The sequence below is a fragment of the Centroberyx gerrardi genome, chromosome 19, assembly GCF_048128805.1.
Source record: "Centroberyx gerrardi isolate f3 chromosome 19, fCenGer3.hap1.cur.20231027, whole genome shotgun sequence".
NCBI lineage: Eukaryota > Metazoa > Chordata > Actinopteri > Beryciformes > Berycidae > Centroberyx > Centroberyx gerrardi.
In genome coordinates, this window is record NC_136015.1 from 23,031,555 (window position 1) to 23,046,098 (window position 14,544).

The window sequence follows — 14,544 nt, forward strand, 5'->3', positions numbered from 1 at the left end:
GAGGAAAACCGCACATCCTGCTGCTCCAGGATTGTGCATCTCATTTTAATTTTTACTCGGCTGTGGTTATCACGCTTGTTTTGGCCTCGCTGTTTAAATGACAGCGTGAGAGAAGGGGAGGAGGGGGTGGGGGGTGAGGGGGGGTGAGGGGGGGTGAGGGGGTGGCGTTCAGGGTCCATCCATCCAGGAAGGAATTCAGATGAGGTGGGCGTGACTCACTGCATAACAGTTCCTCTCTCTGCCCTCCGCCATTGGCTGGAGCAGTGAGGGGGTGTGGTCGGTTTATGCAAATCGATGCTGCGTTCAAGTGATATGGGAGTAAACACGGGAATAATGTGACGGTTACAGGTGTAGGTGTTTATGCTGTGTTCAAGTCATATCAGAAGAAGTGAGAGCATGGGATGACGTCTCGTTGCTACAAGTTGGAAGCGTTCACGTGTTTAATTCGTTGGAACGGCCACATTCTAAATCATTTGTATTTATGAATTTAACCAAAAACGAAGCGCAGCAGAAAGTACTTGAGTTGATTGAATTAGTGTGAATATAGCCTAACTGATAATTTTGATTTTTATTACATTCGACTGCTGACATCGGTGGATTCACTGCCATGTTTGCCACTTGTGTCGACCCACGTCCGCACTTAATGACACCAAATGGGAGATATCAGACCCACAAAAACATCCCACGTCTTAATCTTTGTCTAATCTTTGTCATTGCCGCTTGGAGGCTGACGTGAACAGCCTCCTGTTTCCCAGTCATCAGGTCGTATTTATGGTAAGTAGCCTAGCCTAGTTATAGGCCTACATATGTATTTTTAACAGTTATGATTCACAGAGTGACTTTGAATCGTTCATTTTGTTCATTTTATTTGAAATGAATATATCATTACCTACATTTAACTGTAGATATTTCTTTGTTGGAGGTGTTCAAAATTCAGAAAGTTGCAGAAATCTCAGTGAACCTCATGAAAGCAGAGCTGAACAGTATTTTCTAGTAGTATTTTCCATTTGAAAGCTGAACGGTATTTTCTAGCAGGAAGCTCGTTTCTCCCAGCTTTCCCATGCGCCCTGAATGCAGAGTTCTGCACATAAGGGGCGGAGGGGGCGTTGCCCGGGAGGAGGTGGGTGTGGCCTCGGCATGCAAACGAGACACGCCCCCTAGCGCCTTTCCCCGTGAGCAGTGACGTCACGTGAGCGGCCCGTGTTGGTTCCAGCTGACTGGCAGAGAGAGAGAGAGAGAGAGAGAGAGAGAGGGAATCAGAAAGAACGACGAAAATAGAGGAGAAGTGTGTGTGTGTGTGTGTGTGTGAGAGAGAGAGAGAGAGAGTGAGAGAGAGAGGGAGGGAGAGCGACAAAGTGGGGGGAGAGAGAGAGAGAGAGAGAGAGAGGAAAATAAGAGCCATCAACCCCATCTATCTGACTCTCACATTGTTGGATATTATTATTTTTTTTGGGAATCTCTTTATTTTTCGGCTTCATTTTATTTTGCTGCTCTCATATTTATTCCCAAGTTTCTTCTGTCCATCGCTCGTGTTATTTTCCTTCAGCTCGGACTCTTCTCTTCTCTCCGCCTCCACTCGACTCTATTCTCTATTCTACTGCTTCTAATCCTCTCTCGGACTACAGTCATTCGCCTTTATTTCAGCTTTTCGCTCGGAGTGTTTTCATCCCGTGCAGCGGACCGGACCGGACCGACCGACCGGACCGACCGAGCCGACCCCAACCACCGTTTTCCCAACCAACTGAACCGGACTTCAACCGCGCGCCAGGATTTATCCACTCAACTCCGTTTGCCTTGTATCTGCATTATAGACAGATCTAAGTTTGTTTATCTGCTGCTGACGGAGAGAGAGAGAGAGGGAGAGAGAGAGAGAGAGAGAGAGAGAAAGAGAGAGAGAGAGAAAGAGAGAGAGGAGGGGTGAGCGCAACTCTTCCAGGCCAGTCTGTCTTAAAATGAATTAGATTCTCACAGTCAACATGGTGCCATTTTGGAGATAAATTTCCCCATTTATTTTTTTTAAATTCTTTATTTTATTCTTCATGGGACGGACGAGGAATACCAGGCGGAAATCTTGAGCGCGCGCGCACGCGACACCTGTCCACGCACCTATTTTGACGGCGCGTCTGTCAATTATCACTAATTGGATTATTTTGATCTTGAACTTTACAGCCTGCAGGTTGCTTTTCTCTCCCCCTTCACCCTCCGCCCCCCACACACCCCGGCCCCCCCTCCAGTCATGTCAAGGCCTCTCACCCAGCTCTTACCGCCGGACCTCCCCGCCGGGGCCACGAGCCCCCAGTTTGGGACCAGTAACCCGACTGGAAGTGGCCCCAACGGCGGCCACCTGACCTCCATGGCCAACCTCAAGTCTCTGCTGCAGCTGCCCATCAAAGCCGACCAGAGGGCCGCCAAGGACTGCTGCGAGATGAAAGGTGAGTGCATTATGTGTGTGTGTGTGTGTGTGTGTGTGTGTGTGTGTGTGTGTGTGTGTGTGTGTGTGTGTGTGTGTGAGAGAGAGAGAGAGAGAGAGAGAGAGAGAGAGATCCTACAGGCCTGATACATTTTAAAAGGTTACTATAGGAATATCATAGGGATATTATATGATAATACCATAGGAGATACGAAAAACACCATAAAGTGCTTTAAGGTTTCTCATATTATAGTCATTTTTCATTTGTGTGTGTGTGTGTGTGTTCTTTGTTTACTTTAAGTCACTATAGGAATATTATAGGAATATTATAGTGATACCACAGGAGATAAACTACTATAAACTCACTATAGACACACTATAAGCCCCTATGGAAATATCACAGGAATGTTACAGTGATTTGCCATGAGTGTGTGTGTGTGTGTGTGTGTGTGTGTGTGCATGAGTGTGCGTGCATATTGGATAAACAAGGCAATCACACCCACTTGCTCACGTGCACACACACCCACACACACACTTTTTTTTCACTCCCTTTGCTCCAGTGGATTTCATATTATATGTTTCTATTGCACGGCTGAAATGAAATTAACCATTAACATTAACCAGGCTGCCTCTTTCTCTCTCTCTCTCTCTCTCTCTCTCTCTTTTCTGTGGGAGCTGTCATAACTCCCAGTCAGCTGCTGTCACACACACACACACACACACACACACACACACACACAGAGAGAGAGAAAGAGAGAGAGAGAAAATCACATAGTCCCTGCTGGCGGCCCCTGGTGGCCTTTGGGTGCAACTGCAACCCTCTGCTCTGGTGTTTTTATATGGGAAGACAGACATGATGGTGAGCTCAGCTGACAGGCAGGCGCTGCATGGAGTCAGGACACACACACACACACACACACACACACACACACACACACAGGTGATGCCTTCACAGCCCTCGGTTTCGGCGTGTTTGTTGTGGCGTTCGAGGCGGTCTGCAGCGTGTTTGCCTGTGGCTTCCATCGCTGCCTGTCCTCCTCCATAATGCAGAGCGAGTGTTTCTCTCCCTCGCCCTCCTGCTTCTCCCTGGCTCGCTTTGTTTGACGCCTTCGCGAACACCCACTCTTTTTAGCACATCTCTCTCTCTCTTTCTCTCTCTCTCTCTCTCTCTCTCTCGTCTCTGGTCTCGTTCGCCCTGCCGTGCCTGTTCTCTCACGCGTCTTTGAGTTTTCCCTCTCACTCTTCCTCCTGTCTCGCTCTCTCTCTCTCTCTCTCCTGTCAGATCCCTCCGTCTTCCTGCTCTCTCTCTCTCTCTTGGTCCCTCCACTGATTTACATTCTTCTTCTTCTCCTTCTTCTTCCTCTTCTTCATCTCCTATATTCTAATCTTTCCCTCTCTCTCTCTCCCCTAACCCATCTGATTTGCATTAATCTCTCTCTCTCTCTCTCTTTCGCTCTCTCTCTAAATCTTTTCTCCTCTTCCACAACCTCTCTCAAATTTGCATTGTTCCTCTCCTTTCTTTCCTCCCTTCTCTCCTCACTGTCGGTGTTGCACTCCTCTCCTTTCCTTTCCTTTGTCCCTCCTTTCCTTTCCTTTCCTTTCATTTCCTTTCCTTTCATTTCCTTTCCTTTCCTTTCTTCTTGTTTCCTTTCATTTCCTCTCGTTTCCTTTCATTTCCTCTCCTTCCTTTCATTTCCTTTCCTCTCTCCTCTCCTCCCCTCCTCTCCTCTCCTCCTCTCCTCAGTATATTGGACTCTAATGACTCGTCCACTCCAGTTCAAAGTGTCACCATCGCTGTGAATTGGCCTTGTCACTTCCACTACTCCCTTCATCCATCTTTCTCCCTCCTCCTCTCCTTCTCCTCCTCTCTCCTTCTCTTCCTCCTTCTCTCTCTCCTCCTCTTTCCTTCTCTTCTTCCTCCTCCTGCTCCTGTACAAAGGGATTTCCCCAACTCGTTTGTTCACCTTGTGTCGTCTTTTACATCATGATTTCATTGTTTTTTTCCCCATTTCGTTTGTTTCCTTTCCTTTCCTTTCCTTTCCTTTCCTTTCTCATTCTCACCAGCTCCTCATCCATCTCTCCTCGTCTTCTCCTCTCATCATCTCCCTCTCATCCTTCTCATCTTCTCCCTTCACCCTTTCCTCTCATCTATCTTTCTTATTGCCTTCCTGTCCCCTATCTGTCCCCCTTGGATTCTCCTCTCGTCCATCCATCTCTCTCCTCCTCTCCTCCATTCGTCCTCTCACCCTTCATCCTCCCCCCATCTTCTGCTCTCCTCTCATCTCTCATCTCCATCCATTCACCCTGTCCTTCTTTCGTCCTCTTGCCTCCCAAACCGCTGATGGGAGGAAGAGGAGAATGGATTTCCGAGCTCGTCTTCCTCCTTCCTCTCCTCCTCTCTTTCTCTCAGCCTCTCAGTGTTTCTCCTCCTCCTTCAGCCCAGTTTAGTGTCTCGCTTCCCTCGGCCAGCCTGACAACTGAGCATCTGTAAATCTGTTTTTCTCTGTCTCTCTTCTCCTCTCCTCCCATCTCTCCTCTTTACCTTCTCTTCCTTCATTCCTCTCACCATCCTTCCTCTCCCAAACTGTCTTTGTCAGTCAGTCAGACACGACTAAATAAGTGAAAACCAGCTCAGCGCTAGTGCCACGCTTGCTAGCTGTAAGCATCTTGTCAAATGAAAATATAAAGATGAAAAATGAAATACAATCCAGAATAATAGCTAACTACGAATTAACAGCTAATGTTACTGCTGGCATAAATGTCAAAGTCTGCAGCAGTAATGAGGCATCGTCAACAAATGATGAAAGTAATTTTCTATCGCCAATTGCTATAACACAACAGTGATTCAACCTATATCCAGCTGATGAAATCTTTTCCACTGTCTGCTGGTGTCTGGTCGCTCTTTCCTGCGTTTTAACGTTTCCGGTTTGTTTGGAATAAACAGAAGAAGAAGAACTGGGCAGTTAGCATGAGCAGCGAGAGCCACCATGGCTGAACACACAAAGATGGCAGCAAAATTTAAAAAAAAATACTCTATACCAATTTAAGCCCACTTGCAACAAACAATTTGAACACGCAAAACCTAAATCAAATGATCTATTGTTGTGAAGTGACGCGATTTACCAGCGAGCTTGAAACAAATCTTCTACTAGCTAGCGAAACGCTTCCAAAACCAATTTGAATTGTAGAGAAATGTGAGATGGAAAAAGCAAACTTCCAATGCAGCTGCACTGAAAAATAGTAGCAGGAGAAGCAATTTAGGACTATCAGCTGGTAGGGCTGGGTATCGTTTAAAAAATTACGATACCAGTACCAATACCAGTACCCTTAAAGTGACACCGATACCAATAGAGTACTTCATTCGATACCTTTTTTTTTACGTTTTGGTGGCATCTCGGCACGCTGAACTGCCAACTCCGTCACACACACCGCGCTCGACTTCACCACCACAGACTGTATGGGTTGTAGCTGCTGCGGTAGCGGGCCAATCACACGTCGCATTAAATCGAAGAACACTTGCGGTGATTGGCTGCGAGCAAAACCATACAAATAGTCATTTTTTTCTAGATCTGTGTACAAAAAGTAGTGAATGCAGGTATCGTTTGACTGGAGAAGTTTCGATACTACTTGGTACTGGGTTATTTCGGTCGATACTTTAAAGGTATTGAGTACCGATACCCAGCCCTATCAGCTGGTCTGTAAAGGTGTTTCAGACATGACAGTTCAACAAGGTCCTAATGAAAATCCTACAGCCTCTTAGCCACATCAACACATGTAGATGCAGCATAAAAACCTGGGATCAGTAAACCTTATGTGTAGCATTTTGACATCAATAAACCATCATCGCATTAGTTTTGAGACATGAGTATAATTACTGTATGCAGACGATATGAGATTCTCCATAGTTTCTCCACCTGGTGGATCTGGAGGGAAATCTGCTGGATCGCTTTACGGCACAAAACAGGAAGAGGTTCTGTTCTTCCAGAGCAAACGGAGCTGAAGCTGCAAAGAGTTTCTGGCAGCAGATGGTGGAAGGAGGGAAAGGAGCGATGGAGAAATCACTTCCAAACATGCTGATCCTCTTCAGTAAAGTAAACGAGAAAACCTTTTGAGTGAAGTGGCAACATCCTGTTTGTGACAGGAAGGAAATGCGGTCGTAAGTTTGACAATTCGACTGGCGCGAGATAGACGCTATCAATCATGGTCTCCTTTGTTTACGGTAATTATACCAAGATATCACCATTAACTTGACAATGATATATTGATGTTTAGACCTAAAATGCCTGCAAAAATATTTCAGCGATGGATTTCTTAAACAAATCGTCTGTCTGTCTCTTTTTCTGTCTCTTTTTCTGTCTTTGTCTCTGTCACTTTTCGTCCAACATGTCCAGATGTCAAACACGTGTTTCAAACATGTTGTCTGTCTCTCTCTCTCTCTTTCTTTTTCTCCCAGTCTTTCTCTTCGATTCTCTCGCACTCCTTCAAGTCTTTCCTCCGTCTCCTCGTCTCCTTCCTCGTTCCCTCCTCTGATTTATATTTCTGTCTCTTCTTCCGCTCCTTCATCACGTCTTCTGCAGCCTCATCTCCTCCTTCATGCGATTCTCTCTTTCATCATCTCTGTCTTTGTTTCCTTTATTGTTTCTCTGTTTGTTTGTTTCTCTATCTCATTTATCTCCCCTCTCTCTCTTTCTCTCTCTCTCTCTCTCTCTCTCTCTGTATCTGGTCTATTGGAGTTGGGTAATGAATACACAGTAGATCTAGTGGAAGCTGACTTGCGGATGATGAAGATGAAGATGATTAGAGACACGAATATGATAGACCTGATTTCTCTCTCTCTCTCTCTCTCTCTCTCTCTCCCTCTCTTCTTCTCTGCTCTGTTTCCCCCTCTAATCTCTCGTGTCTTTATGTTCTTAAATCTCTTTAAATTTAAATTTCCTGTCTTTCCGATGCTCTCCCTCCATCTCTCTCTCTCTCTCTCTCGCTTGTTCTCTCTCTTTCCCGCTCGCTCTCTCATCTCGGCTCAGTTAAATATGCTCTTTTATTATTATTTTATTGGTTTTTTATTATTCAGCGTGCCATTTATTCAATATGCACTTTTGCCAGCGTCATTTTTAAGAACAATATTACCAAAGGATCAAAGCACAAACGAATCACTCTCCCCTCCTCCCATCCAGTAGTTAAATTCAATTTAGTATCTTTTTTATTTGCAGGATTTTTTTTTCTTTTTTGCGATTCTTTATTGATGCCTGAGGGGGAAATCCATCATCGTGTTTCCACCTCAAACATCTCACTTTCTCTGTATTTCCACTGTATCACAAATGGAATAATCAATCTGTCTCAATACTTTGCAATAATAATGGTATCAACTTTTAGATTATGTACAGATTTTGATTGAACACTGAAGTGTTTCATTCCAAAGTGAATTATCTGTCATTGGAAAAAAGGACTCTACTCTTACTAAGTGACTGATACTAAAGCACATAATGGGCTGCTATTAAAGTTTAGAGTCAAGTCATCATAGGACCTTTGCGTACCAACTGGTTGTGTTTATTTAAAAGATAAAATTTTGACAAAAGGATTCCAGGTGGCAGCATTTTACCCGAATGGATAGATCGTTTAGTATTAAAGACGCTACATGTATAATTTTAACATCAGTAAATCACGACCACATTAATTTTGAGACATTAGTATAATTACTGTAAACAAACGAGCCTGTCAGCCTCCAGCCGCCTCTACACTTTATTTTACATTGTGAGCCACTGAGTTGTTTCTGGAGGGAAATCTGCTGGATTGCTTTTACATCATGAAACAGGAAACATCTTTACAGTGCAAATAACACACAACCTTTCCAGTTCCACTTTTCTAGCTGCGTAGTTTCAGCTTCATGTCAGCTCACCTTATCAGAACGGCTGTTATCAAGGCTGTTATCAGCTCCTATCACTCTTCTTGCTCTTCAAAACAAACAGGGAGGGGGAGGCAGTAACATCCTCTTTGCAACAGGAAGCAAGGGGGTTTATGGGAAATGTAGTCTTAATTTTGAGAAACACAACATGCTACACATCACATCTTTAAGTATCATGTTGTAATAATGTATTTCAGCAGCTTGATGTAACGATCAAACTCCTCGTCCCTCCTCTTCCTCTTCAGACAAAGACAAGCCACAGGACTCGGATGAAGACTCCCAGGGCGTCGGCACCGGAGGCTCCGGCGGGGGGGGCGGGGCCCCGGGCTCCGGCCCCCTGCGGCCCAACTCCCAGTCGGCCTTCCTGGGCCCGCTGCTGTGGGAGCGCACCCTGCCGTGTGACGGGGGCCTGTTCCAGCTGCAGTACATGGACCTGGAGGAGTTCCTGACCGAGAACGGGATGGGGATGCACAACAACGGGCCGAGCTCCACCAGCGCCCAGATCCCCTCCCAGGTGAGCCGAGCTTCAGTTCAGAAACACTCAGGATCCCTCCTGTGGAAACTGTCTCCTCCTGGATGACATTTTCATATTAATACTCAGATAAAACCAGAACAAAGTCATCTGGCATCTGGTGAAACATACTAACTTTAACACTTGAATTCATACTGTTCACACACATACACAAGTGTCTACTGTATCATTAGTAGTTTTCTGATGGAATGAAGTACTATTTTCCTCCGAAAAGGTGCTTAGAGCACCAAGAAAGCCTGTTCCTTAAAAAGGAGTATCAATTTTGGACCAAAAACTCTTTCCCTATGATTATGAGACAAAAAAAAAATATTTCTTGCCATTAAAGCAGCACTTTGCACACTGGACTTCAATACCCAGAAATCCTGTGGGGTGAAATCAGTAAACTGCTCACAGCTCGCTCATGATGCTTCATACCAAAGATACCAAAGAGACGAGAGAGGAAAAGATCTAACGCTGGTGAGTCCAGCTTTCTCTGTGGGCGGAGGAGTGACCAAACCAACACTAGAGATTAATTTGGGGAAATATGTTGAATCTACAGAGTCTCAATCAGTGGGGATGGGACGCTCTTCCCCACTTTATGATTCAGGCTGATAAAACAGGCAGAGCTTTGATGGTAGTATGGAAGTATGGAAGAAGAGGTTGTATTTTTTTATTTGGTTTAGTTTTTGTGTCCATTGTACAGTATGTCTCAATGTATTTTGCCAGTGTTTTATTTAAGTGAAACAAATGGCTGACAGACTTCTCTTCTCTGCCCCCCCCCCCCCCCCCTCTCCAGAGCTCCCAGTCGGCGGTGCCCAATCAGAGCTCCCAGTGCCCTCCGTCCTCTCCTCCACCCTGCTCCTCCTCTTCCTCCTCCATCTCCTCCTCATCCTCCTCTTCCTCGCTGCTGGGCCTGGAGACCGTGCAGCCGCCACAGCCGCCGCCGCCGCCGCCGCAGCAGCAGCCACAGCAAGGCATGATGGGAGGACCAGAGTGTGTACATGGTGAGTGACTGGGGAGGGGTCGGGTACGCTTAATGTGTATACATGTGTGAAGGTGAAGTTAATAAGAGTGTGTGTGTGTGTGTGTGTGTGTGTGTGTGTCCATGTGAGTCCATACATATTTTCATCCATATACAGTAGAATTTTGCTTATCAAAAGCCTTTTGAAATGAAGGCATGTAGCAACTGGTAATGTGATGACTTGTCAAAATAATAAAATGTAATTAAAATGTAAATAAAATGTATTATCTCCTGTTCATGTAATAAATTGCTGGATAATGCAGTAACATCCCTTTATTACATTACCCGGCGACTGTTGCCTCATAAGGAGGGGCAAATTTCCAATTGATGATGTAATAATAACTCTTACATTATTAGTCAATATTATTATATCATCAGTTAAAAATATGTGATAAATGTAATAACTAAAATGTAATAAAACCTGTTGACATAATAAATTCCCATTATATCCCAGATGACATCACATTATTTCATTAACCAGCCATTATTACTTCATAAGGTAACATGTTTTGTGATGATGTCATAATAATATTAACTAACAATGTAATAACTTGAGTTCTTACATTCATCTTATTCTTACACATCATTACATTTTTAACTAATAGCATCATGACATCATCATTTAAATGTATGTTACAGCCCTTGTGAAGTCATAATTGGCAGTTAATGTAATAAAGTGATGTTATTATGTTATCTGGCAATGAATTACATTAACAGGTTTAATTACACTTTTCACCTATTTAAAGGGCCATTTTTATTAGACTTTGACAAGTTATCAGATTATCTGACAGTTATTACATTATCAGTTACAATAGAGATGAGCCTTTAGTGCAAAGTGGGGAACAACTTAGGATGGAAAGTTTTAAGATCTTGGAGTAAAAACAGATACTAGATATAAGAAAAATGATCACTCGTTGGTAAACATGATCTGTTGTCATGTGGAAACCTGGTGACTCTGTGGGTTGAGACAAACTCTTTAAATCCTTCCATCCTTGGGCTTATAAAAACCTTTCAGACCTGATCGGACAGAATAAAAAATGCGTGTTGCTCAGGCTGAAAACCAGCCGGCTTTTCTCTGCTGCTGAGAAGTTCACTTTTCACCCAACAGCGACGATCAAATGGACTTAATATCTGAAATCTGCACATGAGAACATGAAATTTCCGCACCGGCTAATGCAGTCGGACATGCATGAAGCTATACGGCCATAAAGTACATGCATACTGCAGGCCTTGATGTGATAAGGCACTAATGGGGACATGGACCCGTTACATCACTAAATAACCCAATGAAACCATCAGACTCTTTAACAAACAGCCTGTGCAGGATTTTCTCTTCCTCTCTCTCTGTTCTCTGGCCTCTGCAGCCTGTTTTCATCTCTTATTTATTTATAATGCATTGTTTCCTCTCCGCTCTGCCGCTTTTGATGTGAGCCAGAACTGCCAGAACTTTTTCATGACTTTTTTTTTTTTTTTTTTTTTTTTTAAGATTTCATAAGTGTCACAACTTCCAATTTTTGACTAATTGAAACCACGAAGCTACTGTTTATAATGCTGACGGTCAGCTTTTTTTTTTTTTTTTTCCCTGCTGGCGATAAAATGAATCATCACTGCTAATTTCAAAATGATTTATTACTGAGAGAGTCTTACATGTCTTTGTGACTGTTCAGTTATTATACAGCCAGTAAATGGAAGAAGAGAGAATGACAGAAAGAGAGAGAGTAATGGAGATAACGGGAGAGAGAGAGAGAGAGAGAGAGAGAGAAAGAGAGAGAGTTATTATTCTTATTGTTATTGTTACCATTATTCTAATTGTTTCTTTTGATTTTTATTGGACATTTTTATCATCTTTATTATTATTACTGTTGTCATTATTGATCACTACCAAAGCTTTGGCAATATATTCTGAATTGTACTTCATGCCAGTAAAGCTCATTGAATTTAACTGAATTTAATTGAGAGAGAGAGGGAGACAGAAAGAGAAAGAGAGAGAGAGAGACAGAAAGAGAGAGACAAAGAGATAGAGACAGATAATGAGAGAGAGAGAGAGAGAGAGAGAGAGATCGACTGTGCAGGATTAGATTCTGAGAATTCTGACTGGAACATTCTGTTTGCCTTTTATTCTGAGTCATAAACAATAAGAGAGGAGATGTTTCACCATGAAAAAGAAAAGCGCTGGCAAGGCTGCAGAGTGGCGAGAAGAGAAAAAAAAACTGTTGGAAAATGAGAGAGAGAGAGAGAGGGAGAGGGGGAGAGAGAGAGAGAGATGCAGGATCCTGAAAAGAAGCAACATATGAACACACAACGCCTGGTACAGTGGAATAATACCACTGGATACTGCTGTGTGTGTGTGTGTGTGTGAGTGTGTGTGAGTATCAGCGTACATACATGTACATGTGTTTAATGTCTGTGTGTATGTGCATGTGTGTACTTGTTTGAATATATGCATGTGTGTGTATGTGTTTCTGTATATTTGCATGCATCTGTGTGTTTGTGCACATGCATGTTTTGACTATGTGCCTGTGTGTCTCTGCATTTGCGTGTATGTGTGTGTGTGTGTGTGTATGTGTGTGTGTGTGTGTGTGTATGTGTGTGTTTTCACATATGCCCTCAGAACTTCTGTGTCTTTTCATCTACATACTTCTGTGTGTGTTTGCGTGCAGGCATGCATGTGTGGGCATTGGTGTGCACGCATGCTTTTAAGCGTGCACGTGCGTGTGTGTGTGTGTGTGTGTGTGCTATACTCTGATTTGGAACATGCATATGAGAGTGTCCTCTTTGTCTGGGTATTTGCATGCAACTGTGTGCTTGTGTGCCATGTACGCTTTAATGTGAGCATACAGCTTTCATGTGTGTGTGTGTGAGAGGGAGAGGGAGCGAGAGAGAGTGTGTGTGTGTGTATGTGTGTGTGTGTGTGTGTGTGCGCGCTGTATCCTGAATTATGAACATGTGACTGGGCTGAGCATGATGCATCCAGCCAGAAATCCCTCAGGTCGTTGTGGAGCTGAAGTGTTACTACAGAGCCACAGTTAGAGAGAACCAACTGCAGAGAGACGGAAAAGAGATGGGAAATAATAATAGAATCCATATGCATGTGTTCGGTTTGATTTAGATTTATTTTTAGCAAAGAGAAGCATAGCTCAGGGGGTAGAGCATACTGAAAAACGTCTGCAGTCATGGTTCTTTGGATAAAATCCTTATTCACTTAAATGATGTTGCTTACTAAGTCTGCGTGTTAAAATGCTGTAAATCTGAAATATAACAGCACCAAACACATGAAAAAATTACAATGGGTCGAAAAAAATGGACGCTAATGGATAAAAATTGCACAAAACAACAATTATGAAGAAGGCAGTGGAGCTGCAGTTGTAGCGGTGCGGGTCAGGAGTCGGGTCCCGCCGGCCCACGCGGGCTGAAGCCTGTACGCACTCGCTGAACTGTGAGGTGCTGCGGATAAAAGCTTCTGGCAAATGTTATGCTATTATTTTTATTAATTACTATAAAGGCAATTCTTAACAGTTCCGGTCGCCGATGCCTGACACACGGAGGCAGAGGAAAAGAAGGCGCTTGGAGTTCTCCAATTCTCCAACTTTCCTTTACACCCAAATACATCGTTCCTATCACTTAAATTTGAAGTTAAATTCATTTCTTGACCCTGCAAACATATCCTTAGGATTTGGAAAGCAGTCTCTATCTCTGTTAGCTTCATAGTTCTGGCTAAAAGAAATCTCAGATCCGGATCATCACCAAAATCTAATCAATTGTTCCTTGGTCCAAGTCCGATCTGTCCACCAAATTTCATGTGAATCCCTTCATACGTTTTTAAAATATCCTGCTGACAGACAGACAGTCAAACTAACAGATGAAAACAGAACCTCCTTGGTAAAAATAGGAAGTACAAGAAAATATATGAGAAAAGATATGAGAATATAAATGTATAGAAGCTTAAACAGGCAAACAAACCAAAGTAGAGACAGAGCGACAACATTCGGCACTTGATATTTTCCCTGACATTAACATTTGATTAGATTTGACTCAGATTCTTGATGGCAGTCCTCATGATTTAAAGATGCCAGACATTTTTCAGTCACATCCAAATCTCAAAACTCCAGTGGGAATATTACCGATTTGATTTCCAGCCGTCAGATTTCTCCCCGGCCTCGGACAGGGAGTCTGTGTTTGTGAAACATCCACGTTGTTTCTCGCAGACGGAAATCCAAACACCGATCAGACCGTCCTCGGCTCTGGGAATAATATATATATGTATGAATCCTCCAGCTGAGCCGCGTTCTGCTTTAAGCACAACAGACAGGAACCACATACCAGCGTCTAGACTGGAAGAATCCCAGATCCGCTCGGACAGATAAAACCTGTAGGAACCGGTGTGAAGAGGTGAAGAAGAGTCCTACTGTTAGAAAACGATCGATTATGGCTCTTTTTTTTATTGGTAGCAGTTCGGTTAAGTCCTTGGCTGACAAAATCACACCTTCACAGACTGGTTTTTGTGTATTTTAGAGATGAATTTCAGGTAATTCTGATGCATATTGCTTAAGAATTTGGACTCTTTTTATAGTGTGCAATCTGCTGCCACTGGAAAGGAAGACAGTGCAGGATAATGCGTTGGATTGTGCCACGTTTGAGGCGGTGAAGTCGCTGGTTGCAATGGATTCTGGTCAGGAAAGGGTTAAACAAGACACTGACTC

The 14,544-nt window shown here is 43.5% G+C and overlaps 1 protein-coding gene across 1 annotated transcript in view; it reads left to right on the plus strand.

Moving 5' to 3' along the window:
- The first annotated feature begins 1,257 nt into the window (after window positions 1-1,257).
- The window catches only part of dbpa (D site albumin promoter binding protein a), a 27,932-nt gene continuing 14,645 nt past the window's right edge, over window positions 1,258-14,544 (plus strand). The window contains exons 1-3 of the mRNA XM_078290248.1: window positions 1,258-2,432; window positions 8,558-8,826; window positions 9,620-9,827. Of these exons, the coding sequence (XP_078146374.1) occupies window positions 2,237-2,432; window positions 8,558-8,826; window positions 9,620-9,827 (673 nt within the window). The 5' untranslated portion in view covers window positions 1,258-2,236. The remainder of the gene's footprint in view (window positions 2,433-8,557; window positions 8,827-9,619; window positions 9,828-14,544) is intronic.